Source organism: Tachysurus vachellii, chromosome 2 (genome assembly GCF_030014155.1).
Source record: "Tachysurus vachellii isolate PV-2020 chromosome 2, HZAU_Pvac_v1, whole genome shotgun sequence".
NCBI lineage: Eukaryota > Metazoa > Chordata > Actinopteri > Siluriformes > Bagridae > Tachysurus > Tachysurus vachellii.
The window spans coordinates 22,440,687-22,464,385 of record NC_083461.1 but is presented as its reverse complement, the minus strand read 5'-3'; the positions used below and the strand labels follow the sequence as shown (position 1 = coordinate 22,464,385).

The 23,699-nt window shown below is 40.2% G+C and overlaps 1 protein-coding gene across 2 annotated transcripts in view; it reads left to right on the top strand.

Moving 5' to 3' along the window:
• The window catches only part of LOC132841499 (zinc transporter ZIP11-like), a 103,777-nt gene that overhangs the window by 47,794 nt on the left and 32,284 nt on the right, over positions 1 to 23,699 (top strand). Inside the window, exon 5 of one of the 2 annotated variants that reach the window (XM_060863836.1) lies at positions 1,073 to 1,190. In XM_060863836.1, the coding sequence (XP_060719819.1) occupies positions 1,073 to 1,190 (118 nt within the window). Of the gene's footprint in view, positions 1 to 1,072; positions 1,212 to 23,699 lie in introns of both variants that reach the window. The other variant, XM_060863835.1, reaches the window with a different exon arrangement.

Genomic DNA, 23,699 nt, shown 5'->3' with positions numbered 1-23,699 from the left:
AAAGGGTGTTTGATAACATGATTAAAATCGTTCTCATTATTATCAGGATATTTCTTGCTATCATTTTTTGCAAAACTCATAGTTGTTGTGTTTATACTTTGTCACCGCAATGATTTATCTGTTTAATGATGCATGAAAGCTGTTGATAGACAGCATGTGGAACTGTTATGGTGGATTTTTCTGTTTCAGCACTTGAATTCATTACTTAATTTGCATTCTTTACGTCACATGCATGAGATACAAGACCTTGCCCTTTAGTTCAGAATGAATTTTATTTATGGTGTGAATGACCAACAGATCATTTGAATTCTTCAAAACTTTCTGATTTCCAGATTTTTTCTGTGACTCTTTTTTAGTTACTGGTGGTTATATGAGATGCATCAGAAGGTCCTTTCCCAGAATGCTTCACTTCTCCTCACATGTGAATCTTTCTGCTTTCGGGATTGTGTTTTGTCTTGTCTTAGATTTCCACATAAGGCATCCTGTGAGTTTGACCCTGGATTGCATTCACCATTAAACCCTTCCTGATTAATAGTGTTCCCAGTTCCCAGTGGTTAGAAGCCTGTTTTTGACTAAATATTTTGTGTAAATATGACCTTATATAAGCTGTGTGTAGTTTCAAATAACCTTTATTGTGTAACCTGTGTGCTTAATTCTGCAGTGATGTGATGTTATTTTATACCATGGCAGTGCTACTGTATTTGCTTGAAGTTTCAATTTTCACATAGTAAAAATAGTTTATCCCCAACTCTCATTCATTATTCAGTAAACAATTTCACTTGGATACTAAAGATTGTAGAAAAGTTTAAACAAATGCCCCCGATGCTTGTACTAAAGATTCTTTTAACACACTCAGTACAGTGTGACTACAGTATAGTATGGTATATTGTATGCTATATTGATTATATTATATTAATATACTATATTAAACTTACTACGCTGAAGACAATGAGTTTTTGTTTGGGTCTCTTCCTAATTTCATCTCAGGGTGTTTATTCCTGTCCTTGTACTTGCTCATTTGAAATCTAAGTGTAAATCTATATAAATAAATTATATTTTTTTTATTTTTCAGGGAGTTGAGACGGACCCACATTTGGCTTTGACCCTGTCTTCTGGTGCCAAACCAGCAAAAGCAAAAGCGGAGGACCCTGTAGCCCCACCCACAACTGAAGAGCTGTCAATCAGGATAGGTAGAGGAGGAAGTCACTTAGGCAAGCCTCCTTTCATAAACCCATCTTCTGCCATTGTAAGCCTCATTAGAGAAAAATTCATAAAACACTGTTTAGCACCACAGCAGTTCTCTGATGGCTTTTTATATGGGTGAATCTTGCTATTTACTTTTATTTAATCAGTCATCTTGCTGCTGCCTTCTTTTTCCACCACTTTTCTTCACTTTCCTGCTACTGAAGCCCTCAATCAGCCACTCTGACTTTATGCCTGATATTCTGTGCAGCAGATAATATTCCATGTACAGTTCAGGTCAAGTGACTTCTTTCAAATAGGAGCAAACATGGAACACAGCTTACTGAGATGTTCCCAAGAGAGAAACTGTACGCAGATCTTATGTCCTGATATTAAATTAGGTGACGTGAAGAAAGAAAGAAATAACAGTAATTAGTGTTTCTTAAAATAAAGACTGCTGTCCATGAGCACTAATGCAGTACTTCACACTGTTGTCTATTAAAGAGAAAGATGTTGCATGTTTTCTAGCCCTTTGGCTGCCATTATTGGTTTCTCTACACTATAGAGACACAACCAATGTTTGTCTAATTAACAGCACTAAAACAGTCAAAGAAATTGAATTTCTTTTTGAAAAACGGCTGAATTTGTGTGGCCCGCTCTCTTCTTCTCTTGCTGGTTTGCCATTGCTGATCTCAAATCAGTCCAGTGTGAAAAGTAAGTGTAGGAATTTATTTGTAATAATGCACAAAAAGGCACAGGTCAGGCAATGTAGGAACAGCATAAACAGTCACCAGCAAGATCAAGAAACTATAGACTGTGGTTCGAACCAGGACAGCATTACAAAACAAAGGCTTGGTTACGACTGGTACTGAGAGATCCAGATGATCACAATGAGTAATTGAACTGAATGAACTGGGATGGAGTAGAGTTGTGATTAGTAATCAGGGTAAATCTTAACATGAGAGTTTAAGATAAGATAAGATAAAAGATAAGATAAGATAAGATAAGATAAGATATACCTTTATTCGTCCCACAATGGGGACGTTTCTCTGTTACAGCAGCAAAAATATATAAAAAGAATAAAGACATAATATAATATACTGTATATACAAAAACAAAAATGTATAAAAAGAGTAGTGGTTACACTGAAGACATATTGCACACAGGTAATATTGGACATTTTTCAAAATTTCTGTTATTGCACGTTTAAAATACTTTGTTATTGTTATTATTGCATTTAAACACTAATAACAGTGTGTACTGTTTTTAGAGTGTCTGTTATTAGAGTGGAGAAAAGAGCGTCTGTATCGCTCCTTCAGACACTTAGGATGTAACAGTCTGTCACTGAAGGAGCTGCTCAGAGGTGAAACCGTTTCATACAGGGGGTGAGAGTCGTTCTCCAGCAATGATGATAGTTTTGCTACCATCCTCCTTTCTCCCACCTCCTGTACAGTGTCCAGAGGATGGAATCCCCAGGACTGAGCTGGCCTTCCTGATCAGCTTGTCCAGCCTCTTCCTTTCTGCAGTAGAGATGCTGCTACACCAGCATACCACACCACAGAATATGACTGAGGCCACCACAGAGTCAAAAAAGGTCTTCAGTAGCTCTCCCTGCACTCCAAAAGACCATAGTCTCCTCAGCAGAAAGACTCTGCTCTGTCCTTTCATATAGATTGCCTCAGTATTGTCTGTCCAGTCCAGTTTGCTGTTCAGATGAATACCCAGGTATTTGTAAGAGTCCACTCTCACAATGTCATATTTCTGAATGTTCACTTGTGGTAATGAAGTTTGTGCCTATGGAAATCCACCACCAGTTCTTTGGTTTCCCCCGCATTTAACTGGAGGCAGCTCTGTTGGCACCAGTCCACAAAGTTCTGGATCAATCCTCTGTACTTCCAGTCATCATCATCTGTGATCAGACCGACGATGGCAGAGTCATCAGCGAACTTCTGTAGGTGACAGATTGCTGAGCTGAACATGAAGTATGCAGTGTAGATGGTGAAGAGGAACGGGGTCAGAACCGTTCCCTGCAGGGCTCCAGTGTTGCAGAAAACCATGTCAGACTCACAGTCACGAGTCCTCACATACTGTGGTCGGTCTGTGAGGTAGTCCAATATCCAAGCACACAGATGATGGTCTACTCCCATGTACACCATCTTATCCCTCAGGAGCACAGGTTGGATGGTGTTAAAAGCACTAGAGAAGTCAAAAAACATGACTCTCACTGTGCTCCCAGCCTTTTCCAGGTGTGAAATAGCCCGATTCAGGAGGAAGATGACAGCATCTTCCACTCCAATGCCAGTTTGGTAGGCAAACTGAAGTGGATCCATTGATGGGCTCACCAGAAGTCGCAGATGAGTTAGCACCAGCTTCTCCAATGTCTTCATTAGATGCGAGGTCAGTGCTACTGGTCGGTAGTCCCCAAGGTCTTTTGGGCGCGACAACTTTGGTACATGTTTTCCATAGCTGTGGCACCTTCCCCAGCTTCAGGCTCAGGTCAAACATGTACAGCAGTATGCCACACAGGTGGTCTGCACAGGTCTTAAGGAGCCTGGAGCTGATGCTGTCTGGACCCGCAGCCTTCCTCGATTTGATCTTCCTGAGCTCCATTCACACCTGGGCTTCTGTAAGGGGCAGTGTGTATTTGCTGGAGTGGGGGCTGGAGGGAATTGGCAGGGGGGGGAGTTAGGTGTGTTGTGTGTAGGCTGATAGCAGTGCAGAGAGAGGTGGGGCTGGAGCAGCTTGCTGTGGAAGCAGAGGAGGGGATTGCAGCAGAGGGGACTGGATGGGGCAGGAGAGGGTGGCTGGGCTCCTTATGACCAGTGATGGTTTTGAGCCCCTTCCACACACCACTGATGTTGTTCTGCTGCAGCTGATCCTCCATCTTCCTCCTGTAGCATGCTTTTCCTTCCCTGATCTTCTTTCTCGGTTCTCTCTGGACAGTTTTAAGCTCTTCCCCGATTTAAAAACCCTCTTCTTCTCTTTAAGGAGAGTCTTTATATCAGGGTTTATCCATGGTTTGCTGTTGGGAAAACACTGTACAGTCCTGGTAGGAACAGTATTCTTCACACAGAAGTTGATATAGTCAGTAGTACAGTCTGTTAGGTTGTCAATATCCTCCCCATGAGGATTATACAATTCCTCCCACGTTGTTTCAAAACAGTCCTTCAGAGCCTCACTGGTCTCATCAGACCATGTCCTCACTGTGCGGGAGGCAGCAGGTTGCCTGCATACAAAGGATTTGAACACAGGTAAGAGATAAACCAGGTTGTGATCCGATCTTCTTAAGGGGGGAGGGGTGCTGAAGTGTAAGCCTCCTTTGAGTTTGCATAAAATAAATCCAGTGTTTTATTGTCTCTGGTGTGGCATGAAACATACTGGGTGAATGTGGGCAGAGTGGAGGATGGAGGGGCATGATTGAAATCTCGAGTAATAATGAGAAGGGCGTTTGGGCTTTGTGTTAACAGTCTGTTAACAACAGAATGCAGGACATTGCATGCTGAGTCACCGTCAGCAGAGTGTGTTTAAGTGGTGTAGTCTTTGCTGTAGGCCAAGCTGTGTAGTTAGACATTGTCTTTGGCACCATCAGGACAGAACCTTCCTCCAAAGTGCTACCTCTTCCAGAATGATTGCTGTGGTGTGCCTAAAAATCTTAACACAGTAGGGGTTGAGTATGTTGTGGGCTGGTACCAAACACCTTTCAGTGCTTTCACCTTTCAGAGGTCAGTGCTACTGGTCGGTAGTCCCCAAAGACTTTTGGGCACAACGTCTTTGGTACAGGCACCACGCAGGATGTTTTCCATAGTTGTGGCACCTTCCCCAGCTTCAGGCTCAGGTCAAACATGTACAGCAGTATGCCACACAGGTGGTCTGCACAGGTCTTAAGGAGCCTGGAGCTGATGCTGTCTGGACCCCCAGCCTTCCTCACTTTGATCTTCCTTAGCTCCATTCTCTCCTGGGCTTCTGTATAAATCATTTCCAGAACTTATTCCAACCTTAATATGAAATTACAGTGAATAAACATTAAGTAAAACAGTGAAAAACCATTTAGGGGGAAAAAGGGAAATAAAAATGAAAAATAAAAACATTCTATGTCTATCAAATTGTAGGGACATCTCCTTGGTTCAGAATGTTTTAGGTCACCCCACAGGTTTTAGGTCAGGATTCAGGTCTGAGCTCCGGCTTAGCCAAGGGCGTCGATTTGGGTAGGGATGGTAGGGACATGTCCCTATCAATATCCAGGGAACACTCAATTGTCCCTAGCAATAATTCGACCAAGCCTATATATATATATATATATATATATATATATATATATATATATATATATATATATATATATATATATATATATGTATATTTATATTTATACATAACCACTGATGTCTGTCTGTGTCTTGTGCTTTTTTACTTATTTCATTTAACATTTATCCAGGAATCATTAAATAAGATAAAAAATATTTTACAACGGTGTTCTGTAAAAAATAGCACAACTTGTGGAACACAAACGGTTAACAGATCTACCCCCTGCAATGAATCCTGCCTCTTTAACTCACCTCTCTAAAAGGATTGGCCTTTGCCTTTTTTGAGTCCTGCCTCTCTAATCCACGTCGCTGTTTGATTGGCTTTGTCATTCTTGCTAATTTGTTGAGGTAGCTGCAGCTATATTCCGAAGCAATATGCAACGTGATTATGCAGGCTACCGGTATGTGAGTAAGAAAGTATTCTTATAAGAACAGTTTTATGCACAAAATACAGGGAATGTTGTCCCCACCAATGTCAAATAAATTATGTCCCCAACAATGTCAAATAAATTATGTCCCCACCAATGTCAAAATCAAACTTACGCCCTTGGGCTTAGGCATTGAAAAGCATTGGTTTTCTTTTGGTTAAGACATTCCTTTGTTGATTTGGAAGTATGATTTGGGTCATTGTCATACTGAAAGGAGAAATTCCTTTTCATTTTTATCTTATTTTATCTGATGGATTTGCACTAAAATCAACTGGTATTTGTAGCTTTTTATGATTCCCTCCACATTGATAAAAGCCTCAGTTCTGGATTGAAGAAGAGCAGCTCTAAATCATGATGATATTATCTCTATGCTGCACAGGGGTGTGGTGTTCTTTTTTTCATCAAACATACCTTTGGTAATTCTGGAATTATTATGCCTTTTGGAGTTGATCTCATTTTGTCACATGGTTTGGGGTGATTTAATTGAGCTTGAATATTTCTATGAGAAAGGGCTTCTATTAAGCCATCGTACCTTATAACCAAGACATGAAAAAAATCAGAGAGATTGTTGTCACATGCAGAGAGTAATCAGATATTCCTGCAGCTCGTTTTATACCGAGGGTGGAAAAAGTTCGGACATGATTGCTTGGTGTTGAATATTTTTTACATCACAAAACCTGCCATTTTATCAGGGGGATGTAGACTTCACTGTGCCACGTCAACCCATAAAAGAGCTGCCTGATTTTGTATGCACAGTTTATCAGGATCAAAGTGGCATTGTAGTCTATAACAATTATTTTTCCTGTCAGCAGTCATAAAGTATTTATAAAGACTGTGCTGTAACCACATTAAGAGGACAATTACAAATTTTCCAAATCACCAGTGCACCTAAAGACAAAAGAGCAGTCAGAAATCCTGCTGCACTGATGATTTTTTACTTTTTTTTTACTTTCATTTAATTCTGTGTGGAAAGTTAAATGCAAATGGGGACATGGGATGCTTTATGAGATTAATATTTTATAAATATTTTTTTTTCTTCCAGTGTATATGCACTTTTGTAGTGTATTCAAATGATGAACAGAATCTGAACTCTGGGCTTCTTTAACTGTCTGGATTTTGATTGCCTTTTAGCTGCTTCTCTGAAATCTGTTCTGGTAATTATGGTGCTTTTGGGGGACTTTCCTTTCATCATCTTATTTTGGGTTTTCCTTGTAGCCATCAGAGAGATCAGTATACATTTTAGGTGACAAAAAAGGTACTAGATGGTGGAAATGCGGTATATGAACATGGATGGTTAGTGTTGCGTCTTATATTGTAATATCAAAGCCAATTACCTATTTACTTAACATTCTTTCATGATGTTTTTAAATTAAAACTCATCAACATGTGATTAAGCAGATAATTATGCAGTGGGATTAGATTGTAACAGTAGAATGGTTCTTGTTGTAATGATGACACTAAACCTTGCTGTCTACACACACATTAGGGTTGTAACTGTGTCAGGATTTGTCATGGCGTATGATCAGACACTTACATCAGCATTGACTTGGTTAACATTGACAGGTTAAAAGGTATTTTGATCTTTTGTATTTGCACAACAATGTAAAAATACTTACAAAAGAGAAATTTCTAATTCTATTTTATATCAACCAACCAGTAGAAATAACCCCAGATAATTTTTCTCAATAACATGAATAACTGCATTTATTTTGCATTATTATATTAAAGGAGTTGATTTGGCTGATTCTCCTCACTGGTCTATTTTTAGACCATTCCAAGTTGATTTATTTTAATACAATTTTTATTTTAGATTTGGTGCCCTGGATGATGTTGTATGTTGTGGGTTTTTTGTACCTCATCAACTTTTTCCTGTTGTTGTTGCCTGATTCCTGCCTCCATTGCACTAATCTTTAGTCCAGTGACCATCCATGCATTTTTATGCCCACCACTTCATAAAAGAGTCTCTGTTTCAAAATAATTGGACTTGATGCTTTGGGTGTTTGTTTGCTGTCGTCTTATGTGACTGATCTGGTATCTCAACAACTTTTACCTGGTGATGCTGCCTGCTTCTTTTCCCAGACCTGGTGATCCTGGGGTCTGTGGTTGAAACATCTGGTGCTGACTGAAGTTATTGAAGCTTTTGCTGAACTGATTGGTTTAGTTCAGTCAGGTGACCCACCACGTGAGGATCCTTTGTTGAGGGTTCTGGTTGCTTGGCTCAGTCTGCTTTGCTCTGACTTCATATTCCCTCTATTGTTGTCTATTGACATTTTATCATGTGGATCTTCAAGTACAGTAGCTGTTATGGATTATGTTATTCCTTATAGGGCTGGGCGATATGGCCGAAAACTGTATCACGATATCAGTGTTTCATATCGGTCGATATCGATAATTAAACTTAAACTTTTTTATGGCCCATTTAAAATAAGGACCAGGAGAAAAATATTACATTTAAACATTTTTATTTTAAGTGTTTTAAAATATGTGCAGTGTTTTGTAAACATAAATAAAACTCCCTCCTTGAACCGCCACCTTATTGTGGTGGAGGGGTTTGCGTGCCTGAATGATCCTAGGAGCTATGTTGTCTGGGGCTTTATGCCCCTGGTAGGGTCTCCCAAGGCAAACAGGTCCTGGGTGACGGGCCAGACAAAGAGCGGTTTAAAAGCCCCTTATGAAGAAAAACAAAGCAAGGTCCGTGACGTCGCCCGGTATGGCGCAACCGGTGCAATGTGGATTGGGTGGCAGTCGAAGGCAGGAACCTCGGCTACCCAATCCCCGGACACGGAATCTGGCTCTAGGGACATGGAATGTCACCTCGCTGGGGGGGAAGGAGCCTGAGCTGGTGTGGGAGGTCGAGAGATACCGACTAGATATAGTCGGGCTTGCCTCCACGCACGGCTTGGGCTCTGGAACCCAACTCCTTGAGAGAGGCTGGGCTCTCTACTACTCTGGAGTTGCCCGCGGTGAGAGGCGGCGGGCTGGTGTGGGCTTGCTCATAGCCCCCCAGCTCAACAGCCATGTGTTGGAGTTCACCCCGGTGAACGAGAGGGTCGTTTCCCTGCGCCTTCGGGTCGGGGAGAGGTCTCTCACTGTTATTTGTGCTTACGGGCCAAATGGCAGTGTAGAGTACCCGACCTTCTTGGCGTCTCTGGGAGGGGTGCTGGAAAGTGCTCCGACCGGGGACTCCGTCGTTCTACTGGGGGACTTCAACGCTCACGTGGGCAGCGACAGTGACACCTGGAGGGGCGTGATTGGGAGGAACGGCCCCCCCGACCTGAACCCGAGTGGTGTTCTGTTATTGGACTTCTGTGCTAGTCACAGTTTGTCCATAACGAACACCATGTTCAAGCATAAGGGTGTCCATTAGTACACATGGCATCAGGACACCCTAGGTCGGAGGTCAATGATCGACTTTGTGGTTGTTTCATCTGACCTCCGGCCGTATGTCTTGGACACTCGGGTAAAGAGAGGGGCGGAGCTGTCAACTGATCACCACCTGGTGTTGAGTTGGATCCGATGGCCAGGGAGGAAGTTGGACAGACTTGGCAGACCCAAACGTACTGTGAGGGTCCGCTGGGAACGTTTGGCAGAGTCTCCGGTCAGAGAGATCTTCAACTCCCACCTCCGGCAGAGCTTCAACCAGATCCCGAGGGAGGTTGGAGACATTGAGTCTGAGTGGACCATGTTCTCCACCTCCATTGTCGACGCGGCTGCGTGGAGCTGTGGCCGTAAGGTCTCTGGTGCCTGTCGTGGCGGCAATCCCCGAACCCGGTGGTGGACACCGGAAGTAAGGGATGCCGTCAAGCTGAAGAAGGAGTCCTATCGAGCTTGGTTGGCTCGGGGGACTCCGGAGGCAGCTGATAGGTACCGGAGGGCCAAGCGAGCTTCAGCCCGGGTGGTTGCAGAGGCAAAAACTCGGGTCTGGGAGGAGTTAGGTGAGGCCATGGAGAAGGACTATCGGTTGGCCTCGAAGAAATTCTGGCAAACCGTCCGGCGCCTCAGGAAGGGGAAGCAGTGCCCTGCTCACACTGTTTACAGTGAGAGCGGGAATCTGCTGACTTCGACTGGGGACATTCTCGGACGGTGGAAGGAGTACTTCGAGGATCTCCTCAACCCCACCGACATGTCTTCCACTGAGGAAGCAGCGGCAGAGGGCTCAGTTGAGGACTCATCGATCCCCCAAGCTGAGGTCACTGAGGTGGTTGAGAAGCTCCTCAGTGGCAAGGCACCGGGGGTGGATGAGATCCGCCCTGAGTACCTCAAGTCTCTGGATGTTGTGGGGCTGTCTTGGTTGACACACCTCTGCAACATCGCGTGGCGGCTGGGGACAGTGCCTCTGGACTGGCAGACTGGGGTGGTGGTCCCTCTATTTAAGAAGGGGGACCGGAGGGTGTGTTCCAACTACAGGGGGATCACACTCCTCAGCCTCCCCGGAAAAGTCTATGCTAGGGTACTGGAGAGGAGAATTCGGCCGATAGTCGAACCTCGGATTTAGGAGGAACAATGCGGGTTTCGTCCCGGTCGTGGAACACTGGACCATCTCTATACCCTCACCAGGTTGCTGGAGGGTTCATGGGAGTTTGCCCAACCAGTCCACATGTGCTTTGTGGATCTGGAGAAGGCATTCGACTGTGTCCCTCGTGGTGATCTGTGGGGGGTGCTCTGGGAGTATGGGGTCCGGGGCCCTCTGCTAAGGGCTGTCCGGTCCCTATATGACCGGAGCAGGAGTTTGGTTCGCATTGCCGGCAGTAAGTCAGACTTGTTCCCGGTGCATGTTGGACTCCAGCAGGGCTGCCCTTTGTCACCGGTCCTGTTCATTATTTATATGGACAGGATTTCTAGGCGCAGTCGGGGGCCGGAGGGAGTCCGGTTTGGGGACCACGGGATTTCATCTCTGCTTTTTGCAGATGATGATGTCCTGTTGGCTTCTTCAAATCAGGACCTTCAGCGTGCACTGGGACGGTTTGCAGCCGAGTGTGAAGCGGCAGGGATGAGAATCAGCACCTCCAAGTCCGAGGCCATGGTTCTCAGCCGGAAAAGGGTGGCTTGTCCCCTTCAGGTTGGTGGAAAGCTCCTGCCTCAAGTGGAGGAGTTTAAGTATCTTGGGGTCTTGTTCACGAGTGAGGGAAGGATGGAGCGGGAGATCGACAGGCGGATCGGTGTATCTTCTGCAGTGATGCGGTCGATATACCGGTCTGTTGTGGTGAAGAAAGAGCTGAGCCGCAAGGCGAAGCTCTCTATTTACCAGTCGATCTACGTTCCTACCCTCACCTATGGTCATGAGCTTTGGGTCATGACCGAAAGGACAAGATCCCGGAAATGAGTTTCCTCCGCAGGGTGGCTGGGCGCTCCCTTAGAGATAGGGTGAGGAGCTCGGTGAGCCGCTGCTCCTCCACATCGTGAAGAGTCAGCTGAGGTGGCTTGGGCATCTGTTCCGGATGCCTCCTGGACGCCTCCCTGGGGAGGTGTTCCGGGCATGTCCAACCGGGAGGAGGCCCCGGGGAAGACCTAGGACACGCTGGAGGGACTATGTCTCTCGGCTGGCCTGGGAACGCCTCGGTATTCCCCCGGAGGAGCTGGAGGAAGTGTCTGGGGAGAGGGAAGTCTGGGTGTCCCTGCTCAGACTGCTGCCCCCGTGACCCGGCCCCGGATAAGCGGTAGAAGATGGATGGATGGATGGATGGATGGATAAATAAAACTGAGGTAGACTGAGATACATCTGTAATATAAAAAACAAACCTGATGCAATACAGTAACATTGTTTGAAATATAAAACCTGCAGAAATATGAAAAAGTAACTCTTCAAGTTATTCTTACTCTAATCATACTTGAAGTTAAACTATTCAAGTATATTTTCGTAGACTTATAATTAGGCCTGTAGCTATTGAATATTTTAGTAATCGAGTATTCTACCTAAAATTTCATCGATTAATCGAGTAATCTGATAAAATGTATTTTTGCTTAATTAAAGAGCGATATTAAATATACAAGAGAAAATAAAACGGGTCTCTTAAAATGAATAAGTAATTGGTTTCCTTTTTTTTTTTTTTTTTTAGAAAAATTAACTTTTATTTTTTAAATGTATAGTATGCAATGCATACAACAATATTTTCTATCAAAAATAAACATTTAGATATTACCCATTGTTTCTCTGTCTGTACTTGTACTGTGAACAATGACAAAGTTGACTGATAAGAATTAAGTACATTTAAGTACCAAACATTCTGGGTTTTAAATGAACCCTTTTCTGAGATACACAAACAAAAAAAAATAAATTATAAAAGTATCAAAACTAAGGCATACATTAAAATAAATAGTAATAATAATACAAAAATACTGCCTTTAAGTCGTGCAACTTTCAGAACTAAAAGATTCAAAATCTACAGCGCAGGCATAACAAACCTTTACTGTCTAATTTGGAATGCTTTGTGGTATTTAAGAGGCAAAAAACATGAACAGGAACTTGGACCTAGAGTCATGTATGGTTTCACACCGAGTTCTTTAAGCATATATATATTAATCAGAATATAAAAGTCTCTCTCTCTCAACGTGTGTGTGCTTTAAAAGTCTTTAAAGGAGCATGTGATTGCAACGAAGAAAGGTAAACATATCAACATGCTCAGAACTGAGGCTTGCCCTGCGCTTTGAAGAAATGTTTCCTGCTGCTGAAAACAGACGCTCTGATAGTGTCCCAAAACTTGGACATTTTCTGTCGTTTTCTCCTGTTTTTTCTTCTCTTTGACATTGTTATCGCGCCCTTACATTTTGTAGCCCGCACGCGCCCTCAAATCAAAAGACCGCTAACTCCTCGCGTCTCCTTCCGCTTTTACGTAAGCACGTTGTCACGCGCGCGCGCGCACATACACACAAAATAATTGCACAAGAACGTGACGTGAGCTTTAAAATGAATTAAAAGAGGCTTCGAGGCAGAGGAATTTGCCTCGAACAATTTTTGTAATCGAGTTACTCGAGGAATTGTTTCAGCCCTAGTTATAATATCCAAAAAACAGCCATACTGGCGCACTGACTTTTCCTCTTTTATTTACAATTTCCTCTCTCGCTGCGGCTCATTTTCTGCTCATCAGTCGCCGGTTACTGAAGAGGAATCCAGCACGAGACAACGATATGGCGCAACCAAACTGATACTCTTACATGATTGGCTGTTAGAGTGTTACCCCCAAGTTGCTAGGTTACCAGAGAGTGAGTGCCTTTGTTAATGCAACCAAACTTGCTACGCAACCTCTGTTTTCTTCCGACGAAGAATAAAAAATATCGAACGTCGTATCGAGCACATTTTATATATATACATATCGTTATCGTTTTATCGCCCAGCTCTAATTCCTTATTACCATTTGTGGCTTTCTGCAACTGACATATGTAGCGTCAGAGTTCTACCAACTCAGGTCCTGCTACGAGCCACCATTAACTATATACCATCATTGGGGCATTGTGGATCCCATAAGAATTTTCATTACATTACTACAAACCTCTTCCTCACATACTTTTCCTCATACGCTTAAAATTCTGATCTAAAAACAGCAATGTGCTATAGGTTTTTCTGCACATATAAACTACATCTCATTGCAGACCTAAAACCTTCTATGTGTCTTACTAATACTTGGCAAAAAACAGTGACTTTTTCCATTAAAACAAACAATACCCCGATATGTTTGTGTTATGTCCCGAGTGTTATTTTAATAAGCATATTTAATAAGGATTTTATTTTTACCATAGATAGTGTTGGCATTAATTGTTTAAGGTTCCAACACACAATAATGGTCATATATTTGACTTAGTTTGATATTCTAGTGCAAAGTAATCTCAATTACTCAAATAAAACTCCTGTCTCGGATCACAATCTTTTTTAAGAGATTTATTAGTCATTCTGTTCATTTCATGAGTTTATCGCTTGTATGAGATACTTATTTGCTGTCCATCACATTTCTGAAAAGATTATGTTGCAGATCCTCACAATTCAAATAATTAAAATCTTTTTAAAGTGAAACTTTTTGAACTGACAGTAGCATCTCAGGTCCAGGCTCATTTGCACCTCAGGAACATAATGAATTGTAATGTTTTAAACACAGCACTGAAACAACTCCATGACCTCTTCTCTACTGCAAAGTCTGGCCTTCTAATAACTTCCTAAGCATCAGTGACTATAAAAGTAATTGTCTTTAAGTCCACACTTCCCAAACCAGACCATTGGTTTCACATTTGACACTTTACATGCGTTCAGTTCACACATCAATGACATCTCATGCACTGCCTTCTTCCACCTACGCTATATTGCTAGACACCAGTCCATTGCTCCCTCATCACAGCACTCAGGTTCTTATTCATGATCTGGTAACATCCCGTATTGTCAACTGTAATACCATCCTTTTGGTGTAGATGATGTTTTCTCTGCAGACTCTGAACCCTAGCTCTGCAAGTCAGTCCCATTTCACAGACTCTATTTCACAGTTGAAATTCCAGATTAACACGTATTTTTAAATTAAATATTGTGTGTGTGTGTGTGCGCACGCACGGATTAGTGTATGTGCGTGGGTGTGTGTGTTTTGTGTGTGTTTGTGTGTGTGCTTGGTTGTGTTTGTGTGTGTGGGCATGTGTGACTGTGTGTGGGCATGTGTGTATGATTGTGTGTGTGTCTGTGCGTGTGTCTGTGTGTGGGTGGGTGTGATAGAGAGGAAGTCATCAGAGTAAACCAGTGAAGGACAGCAGTAAAGAGGGAAGGTGCTGATTGGTTCTTTATCCAGTCCATTAAAAAAATCCTTTATGGGTTCTGATACTCATTCTGTTCCACATCCAGCACACAGTGAGGCTGGTTATCTGTCTGATTGCACATTGCTTATTCTGTTTCTTTAAAGAGGAATGTCCTCTAACCTCTGTGTTGTGCTAGTCTATTATATTGTACACTCTGGGGCAGAAAAATGGGTGAAGGTTCTGTTTACCAGAGAGGTGAATCATTTAGGACCCCCTTTTTAACACACCTGAAGGCTTTGGTACACTATATGTGGATACACTATAAGTGTCTGCACACTATAAGTGTTTGGTACACTATAAGTGTCTGCAAAGGTAAACAAAGTCCAGAACCTGTGGATCAGAAAGGATTGCTTACTTTTTCTTTCTTTTTACAAAGAGAAAAAGTAAAGAGAATTAAGGCACAGGTGGGAAGAGAGACCATTAAAGGAATCAAGGGCTGAGATTTGCAGTTTATCATGCAAGTGGGATTCATTGAGATGGCACTAAAGATTAAAATTTGGGAGATCTGTTGTTTTATATTATTTATTTGATCTCAATCCCAAGTGACTTCAGTGTATAGCAGAACAAAAGAAGTAGCACTGCCATTCCATTAGTAGGGGGCAGAAATTCATATAATTCTGAAATAATGGCAGAAATATTCACATGGCACAGAAATATTTGTCTGCTGCAGAGTGAGATAAGAGCCTGCGGAGAAACGGCTTACGAGTCTTACAAGTCTTACGAGGTTTTAATCAGTACTTTATATCTGGAGAACTGTCTTCAACACCCATAGACACAAAGACACACACATAATGAAAATCTTTTTTGATAGAAATACTGAAAGGAAATATTTTTATTTAACTTGAAGTGAGTTCAAATCTGTAATTTTATTATACTGAAAGATCGACTTCCACCATCCGTAAGACTGACAGACTGTAAGACTGTCACAGTTAGATTTAAACTTGTCCTTTATCCCTTGTTAAATACAGTGATGCCTCGAGATACAAGTTTAATTCGTTCCATGACTTTGCTTGTATCTCAAATTGCTCGTATCTCAAAACAATTTTCCCCGTTTAAATGAATTGAAATCCCATTAATCTGTTCCAGCTCGCAAAATTCCACTGCAGTTGTTTTGTTTGTGTTTTGAATATGAAAAATGTACAGTACCTGTATTTATAAAATGACAAATATTGTATAAAAACATACAGTAATAAAAGAGAATGTTAAAAAAAATAAACTGGTTTTACTTTACGGAAGATGCGCACGGAGGTTGAGGGAGGATTAAACAGGAGGAATTTTGTCTCGTATGTACACTTTCGCTTTCGTTCACTTACTCGCTACTGTACACTCTTAATGCTACTTTACACTTAAATGGAACTTAACTAAACTTCACTAAAATTAACGAACTTAAATCAAGCATCGCGTTAGTTCTGGCAGGCCACGTCGTCAAGCGTGCATCAGCTGTTAATCAGCTGTCCACGACGCGCACCAGTCCGGTTACGACCTCCATATTACCCGACCATTTAAATTCCCATTCATAGAGCCGCTTTCTAGCGCTTCACTGCTGCTGCGATCTAAACTCCCCCCTCCAACCCCGACTCCACCATGCCGGAACCCGTGTTCGTTGTACCAGTTTACGTCATAAATCTCCACATATTTTTCTCTCTCTCTGTAACTATTTAATTATTTATTTATCAATTCATTCATTTATTACTTTCCAAAAACGCGTAAGCGAGCATATCTAATACTATGCATGATTAGTGGTTCTGTTATACGGGGGTCTATTCTATTTTCGCTGCTTTCTCCGCTCTGTCCATGCATGCGCACGGACAGACGCATGGATTCTTGCCCAGAACAGAACCATAACTGTATGCATATCATCTAATAAATCCTCTTTTGACAAAGTGGTCCTGACAGAACTGAAATTCTCTTAACTTATCTGAACTTAATTGCTACAATTTCTGTTTTCTTTACATTAATTTTGCTTAATTTTCTTCATCGCTTTTCTCTTCACTTGTTTTTGCCTTTTTTGTCACTCTTTCCTCACTAACATCTGCCGGTTGTTTTAATAAAAACCTGTCCAGTCGGCATATCAGATGCGATGTAGTCGCACAAGTAAAAAAATTTTTAACGGATCCGAAAATTACCGCATCCGCATATGGTCGGCACCTCACGCAGCCCCTTTGTGGCTCTCCATAGGAAATGAATGACTTCCTGTTTATCGGCCGTCGTTTGTCATGTGCAGTGGAAAGGCGGCTTTAACCGAGTGAGATGCGGGAAGCTGAGGTGGGGGAAACAGAGCACACGTGGTTGTCTTTGTTTCGGCGGCGGCGGCTCGGATGTTCGTATCTCAAAAATTTGCTCGTATCTCAAGCCAAAAATTTGGTCGAATCACAGCTCGTATCTCAAAAAATTTGTATGTCAGAGCACTCGTATCTCGAGGCATCACTGTATGCTATAATAAATAAATTGAATTGAATTGACTCTAAATGTTTCAGCTTCTACTGAAAATAAAAGTGCAGGTAAAAGTAAATTAATAAATTCTTAGTGAATAAAACATTTTTATTGCCTTGTAGGCAGGTCTTTATAAAAGCTCTTAAACACTCGATCTACCAAATATTTTAGTTTATCTGCATACAGCAAATGTGCACTGTGCTTCTGTTTGCACCAAGTTGTTGTTGTTGTTGTGTGTGAGTATGTGTGTGTTATATGCTTTTCACATTGATCTTTGCAAATCAATACATTTGTGAAACTCTTGCTATTTAATGTAAATTATGCAACAAACCCGTCATAGCAGCGCAGCACTGCTGAATAATTTAGCAGGTAGAGCTGTTCTACAGCCTGACTTGTTTTGTCTTTCATAGTGAAAATGTAATAAATAGTAATTATTGAGATGGTCATTACAAATCATAGACTCTGTGTTCCTGAGTATCAGGAAAGTCCATGCCCCTTATGTGTGTTAATTATTGACACATGATAAAATGATGAAATGTGACCATTTTCTGTGAAATTCATATCTTAATAAAATTGTTAATAATAAAGCCAATTAGTTGGATAATTGGAAGCCAATTAGTTTTATCCAAATTAGATACTTATAACATTAGTTCTATAACTTGCTTTATCTCTCTCATACAAACAAAACACTTTCTTATTCACTATTTCACCTCTAATACACTTAAAACACTCTTAATTTCTCTTCTTTATCTCTCACATTCATATAAAACTCGCTCACATTTTTGGTATGTAAAATATATATAAACTTGTATTATAAATAATGGCTTAAATTGTACATCAGAAGCTTTAGCTGCATTAGCTTAATAAGTATGCAATTAAAAATATATTGGAATTAACAGAAGACACCTGATATTACATTATAATTTGTTCTTGGCCTACTAGCTGTTGTTAAACCCTACTAAGACAAACTGCACAATTCTCTGCAGCCTTATTCTGAGGCTGATATTAAAAGACAAACATCTTTGTTTTGCTTTGTATTGAGTGCAAAACTGCTGCTCTTTTGTCCATTTTGTGTTTGTGAGGTTTTTTCTGGTAAGTGTATAGGGAGATTAAAGTTGCTTGATTGCTGAATGAAATTTCTTTGTCATTTAAGTACGTTAATTCAAAGAGATTTCCTTTTTGATACAGCGTTAAGTATGTGTATTATATTAGCTCCTAAATACAGAAAATGGAACACGTTAGACAATTTAGAGTTGCTGTTTGAGGATACTGACATAATTTCATTTTGAGTCTTTTAAAGCCCTTCAAAAATGCTTAAATGAGTTGAGTTCTCCTTCCAGTGTGCTGAAGCCACTCCACTTAAAGAATTTGTTCCAAGGCGATGAAGCGTCAAACATTAGAGGTATCTAAAGTTAATTGGGAAGGGTTCTAATCAATACGTTGGGCATCATGTAGTGAAATTGATTTCTTTATGAGTGTGTAATCAATGTCTTGCACCTTTCAGAATAATTGCCAATTTATAGGTGAAGTCTCAGGGGCATTTGGACCCAAATGCAGTGTTAATTAGAAGGAAGCAAATAAAACAATGACACACTAAGGTCTAGGGTAATGTTGTGGAAAAAATGTACTGCTGCTGCTTGCACGCTGTCACTGCATAACATAAGAAATGTTAGTCTTAATTTATTAATATTTTACTCATTGCTGAATAATTCTAACTTCTTGTGCCCTTAGAAACATAAATGAAATTCGCAGCAAATGCAAACTTAAAATCATATTGTAATCTGCTACTGTTTGAAATAGGCCACTAAATGATTACTGTTCTATTTAAGGTTTCTCCTACCTAATAATAATAATAATAATAATAATTTTGTGGAAACATTTTGTGAGGAAAATAATGGATATTTATTTTAGAGCTTTTAAAGAGCGCTCAAGCATGGTCAAGTTTAAAGTTTTTATCTATCACTTCCTTTCTGTGTATATTCTTTTTTGGTCAGGAGTTCCTTAAAGTAGTGATTTAAATTTGATTTATTATGTGTGGTCATAATATTATTTCTCTTGAAATTTATTAGAGGAAAAGGCAGTTAATAAAATAAACTTGTGTACATTTTTGCTTGATCAGTCAGGTTTGAGAAATGAGCAGTGCTGTGAGATAAGTATTATACTACTAGAAACTGAAGAAGTGCATTTGCCACATGGAGCAGAAATGTACATCTAATAACCTTTCTGAGGTAATATTGCCAGCTGGTTGTCCTGAGTCCCTCTAGGTGCTTATTACTACTTGTATAAACATTGTTGGAGCATCATGTAACTCTAAGACACATTGATTAAGCTGTAGTTTTTTTGTATGGAACCCTTAAGAAACCTTTGGAACAGCTACAGTTAATTACTATATGATTCTGTGACTATATGACATGTGACTACTGGTTTTTGTGAGTATTTGTACTTCCAGGACAAATTAGATATCAGTTTGGGAATACTGGAGCTATCTGGGCATTTAGTAGTATTTAGTTACTGACTAGTGACTTAGTGATTCTGTTAAATACCATTAGAAATAAGTCCAAGCCTTGCAGTTGTTCTGCTTCTGTAATTCCTGATGAAATCAGAACAGGTTTATTTTGTTTGTTTTGTGTCCTGGGCTGTCACCAGAAGGCTAGAATGAGTAAGTGTGCAATTTCAATGGTGCAGGGGAAAAGGAAGAGGCAGCAATCTAAAGGAGTTATGATTATGAAGTGTTTTTTTCATATCGGATTGGTGCTCTGCGGCGTCTTACGGTGACCTTCAAATAATGAGTTTATTCAGTTCTAGCCTTTTTCTTGACATTCAGAGACAATGCACTGATATGCATAATGAACTTTTTGGTTAAGACTTAAATCCGTCTTGAGATCTGAAGTGGAGTTGTTCTTTTCCTTGTCCACTTACTCAACAGAGGTTATAGGTTAAAAAATTATTTGTTACTTTAGCCAGTAGGCCTGGAGGTTCCAAATAAGGCAGCATCCGTTGGAAAGTATAAATTTATTGGTTAGTAAAGAAGTAAAGTTTTGCTTATTCACATTATCAGGCTTATCAGGTTGCTAGTTTACACTAGCGCACACTTACTCAAGTCACTTTTGTATGCAATATTGTTCAAAGGGAGGAGTCTCTAACAATTACAAATCAACGTCATTCATTCATTTTCATTAATCTCTGAATTCTGAATTGGCCAGCTGGTAAGGAACCTATTACACTTATTGAGCCTCATTAACCTGGATGCAAATGGATTTATTTGTCACATTTAGCCAACAAATGTGTTCATGAAACTCCAGTTCGGAAAATCAGTGATGTTTTAACAGAGCTCCTTTTTTTATAAATCAAAGTATAAGGAGAGTCGTTAACATTAACCTTGACTTGTCAGCTTCAAATAAAAAAATTGTAATGATTTTAAAATGTTCACATTTTGAATGAATACTCTCAGTTCATAAATCCAAATCCATAAATGAAGACATATAAGATCTATCCTATCCATTTAATTAGGACAAAAGAATTGCTGCCCTGTAAAATGTGGAAGTGTGTGTGTGTGTGTGTGTGTGTGTGTGTGTGTGTGTGTGTGTGTGTGTGTGTGTGTGTGTGTGTTATAGCCGACATGCATTTTTTATAGAGTTTGTGGGTGTTACTGAATGTAAATCAGCTGTGCTGTGATCTCACATGCTATTTTACGGGTGACTGGCATTTATTGGCATAAGTATGAAGAAAATCAGTGCTATGGAACTTTAGACAATCGTGGGAAACTTTTATTCTATTAGGCTTTACAATAAAATAAACAAAAAATATTCGGCTACAACATTAGTTGATAATTGAGTTCGGCTGTGCATACAGTATATAAAGTAAAAGACCCAAAACTCATCCAATGCTTAGATTACATTCATTCAGACAGAGTATCCTAACAACCCAATCATTTACTGTGCTATCTCTACATACTCTGTCAGGCCTAATTTCTTTTTAAGTAAAATAAGTAATTATCTGAGTTATTTTAACTACATGAATAAGAAAGGCCATTTTAAATGCAATTTTAAATACAATCATACGCCTTCGACCGGAGAAAAAGCTGTCAATCATTTATGTCCAGAAATGTTTACCAGTTACCTGTAGAATAAATGTTTCATCTTTATTACATTTGCATTTAAATATGTTTAGACTTTAGTTATCTACAGAGAAAAATGCAGGTGAGCCCCTTAAAGTCTTTCTAATTATATGAATTGCAGCACAAGATAGAAGATAAATCATTGTCACATTAAGAAGCATAGCAAAAAATCTCATCAGAACTGTGTAAAACGTGACTGAAATGAAGATAAGCCTCTTTAATAATACAGTTTTGTCTTAGTTATGAACAAATCTATGTAACTTGAACCATGTAACAGTTTGTTGGACTCCACAGTTCATATAACACCTAACGCTGTCATCACATCAATCCAGGCCTGTGTGCATTGTGCTTAGTAAAGTTTGGGATGTTAATGCTCCCTTTCTGGCTGACAGCAGTAACTACTAAAGTTGTACTAATTTAAAATTAGGAAGCCGGTTAATGCATAATGCTGTCAAATCATACTAAAAATACTAAAAATATAGAACCTTCTTACAGTATTACCCTTCTACCTGCAGGCTTACAGCAGTAGCATTTTATTGCATTTGATGATAGCAGGAATTTTATAACCTCAGAAATGAGGGATTGTGTGTTAAAAAAGTTACATTTTAATTTAATTCAGTTTAACTTTACAGCAGTCCTGGTGTATATTGTAATCTCTGATAATCTGTAAAATGGGAAAGCTGTCCTCTTCTGGGAGATTGAGATTATAAATCCTTACTTGTCTACATCTGTATATTGCAAAAACAAACAGTTGAAAGAATGTTCAGTATGAGCAGATTGTCAGAAGGTAATGCAGCAGTTTGTATACTAATTTATAAAATTTAAAAGGAAAAATGAAAATGTTATACAGTGATACCTCGAGATACGAGTTTAATTCGTTCCGTGACTTTGCTCGTATCTCAAATTGCTTGTATCTCAAAGCAATTTTCCCCGTTTAAATTAATTGAAATCCCATTACTCCGTTCCAGTTCGCAAAATTCCACTCCAGTTGTTTTGAATATGAAAAATGTACAGTACCTGTATTTATAAATGACAAATATTGGATAAAAACATACAGTAATAAAGATAGTAACAAAAATAGGTTTATCGACCGCCGTTTGTCGTGTGCAGTGGAAAGGCGGCTTTAACCGAGTGAGACATGGGAAGCTGAGGCGGGGGAAACAGAGCACACGTGGTTGTTGGGGATCTTTGTTTCAGTGGCGACGGCTCGGATGCTCGTATTTCAAAAATTTGCTCGTATCTGAAGGCAAAAATTTGGTCGAATAACAGCTCGTATCTGAGAGTGTGTGTGTGTGCGCCCTGCGATGGGTTGGCACTCCGTCCAGGGTGTATCCTGCCTTGATGCCCGATGACGCCTGAGATCACAGGCTCCCTGTGACCCGAGGTAGTTCGGATAAGCGTTAGAAAATGAGTGAGGTGAGTGAGTGAGAACAGCTCCTATCTCAAAAAATTCGTATGTCAAAGCACTCGTATCTCGAGGTATCACTGTATTTAGATTTTTGTAAGACAGCTTTGTGACAGTGACCATTGTTAAGATCCCTATTTAAATATCAATAAATATTAACATTTAAATTCTTGTAAATCTGCTATGCAGATATGAGATTATCCACTGAATCATGGATGAGACTTGGGCATGAACTGTATTTGGAAGTGCAGATGTTAAGAGCATTTATGTTGGACCAGCCACAGCAGCAGAGTGAGTCACAAAAGTTCACAATCTCCAAGCAGCAGTATCATCAGAATGAACCTGCTGGGTCTGAAGAGTGACAGGAGCCATAGCAGCAGAAGAGAGTCAGAGTGAGCAGAGTGCAGTAGGGACTCAAGCAGGTCCAGCCATGACAGCAGAGCTAAAAGTGAGAGTCAGAAGGTCAAGTCAACTCAGGCATGATGCACTCTGGGACATAAAATGTCCTGTCACTTCACTGTCAGTAAACCTCAGTAGCAAGTGACAGTCATACTCTTTACTAATCACACTCTCAGTGAATCATACTCCCAATGAATCACACTCTCAACGAATCATAATACTCTTTACTAATCACACTCTCAAAGAATCACACTCTCAACAAATCACTCTCTCAATGAATCACACTCTCAATGAATCATATTATCTACTAATACGCTCTACTAATCACACTCTCAACTAATACTCTTTACTGATCACACTCTCTACTAATCACACTCTCTACTAATACTCTTTACTAATCACACTCTCTACTAATCACGCTCTCTACTAATACTCTTTACTAATCACATGCTCAACTAATCATACTTTTAACTAATCACACTAAACTAATCACACTCTACTAATCACACTCTAAACTTAATTACACACTCAACTAATTATACTTTCTACTAATCACACTCTAGTAATCACACTCAAAACTAGTCACACTTAACTACTCACACTCTAAACTAAGCATATATTAATTATATTCTCTACTAGTTGTACTCTTTACTAATTGTGCTCTA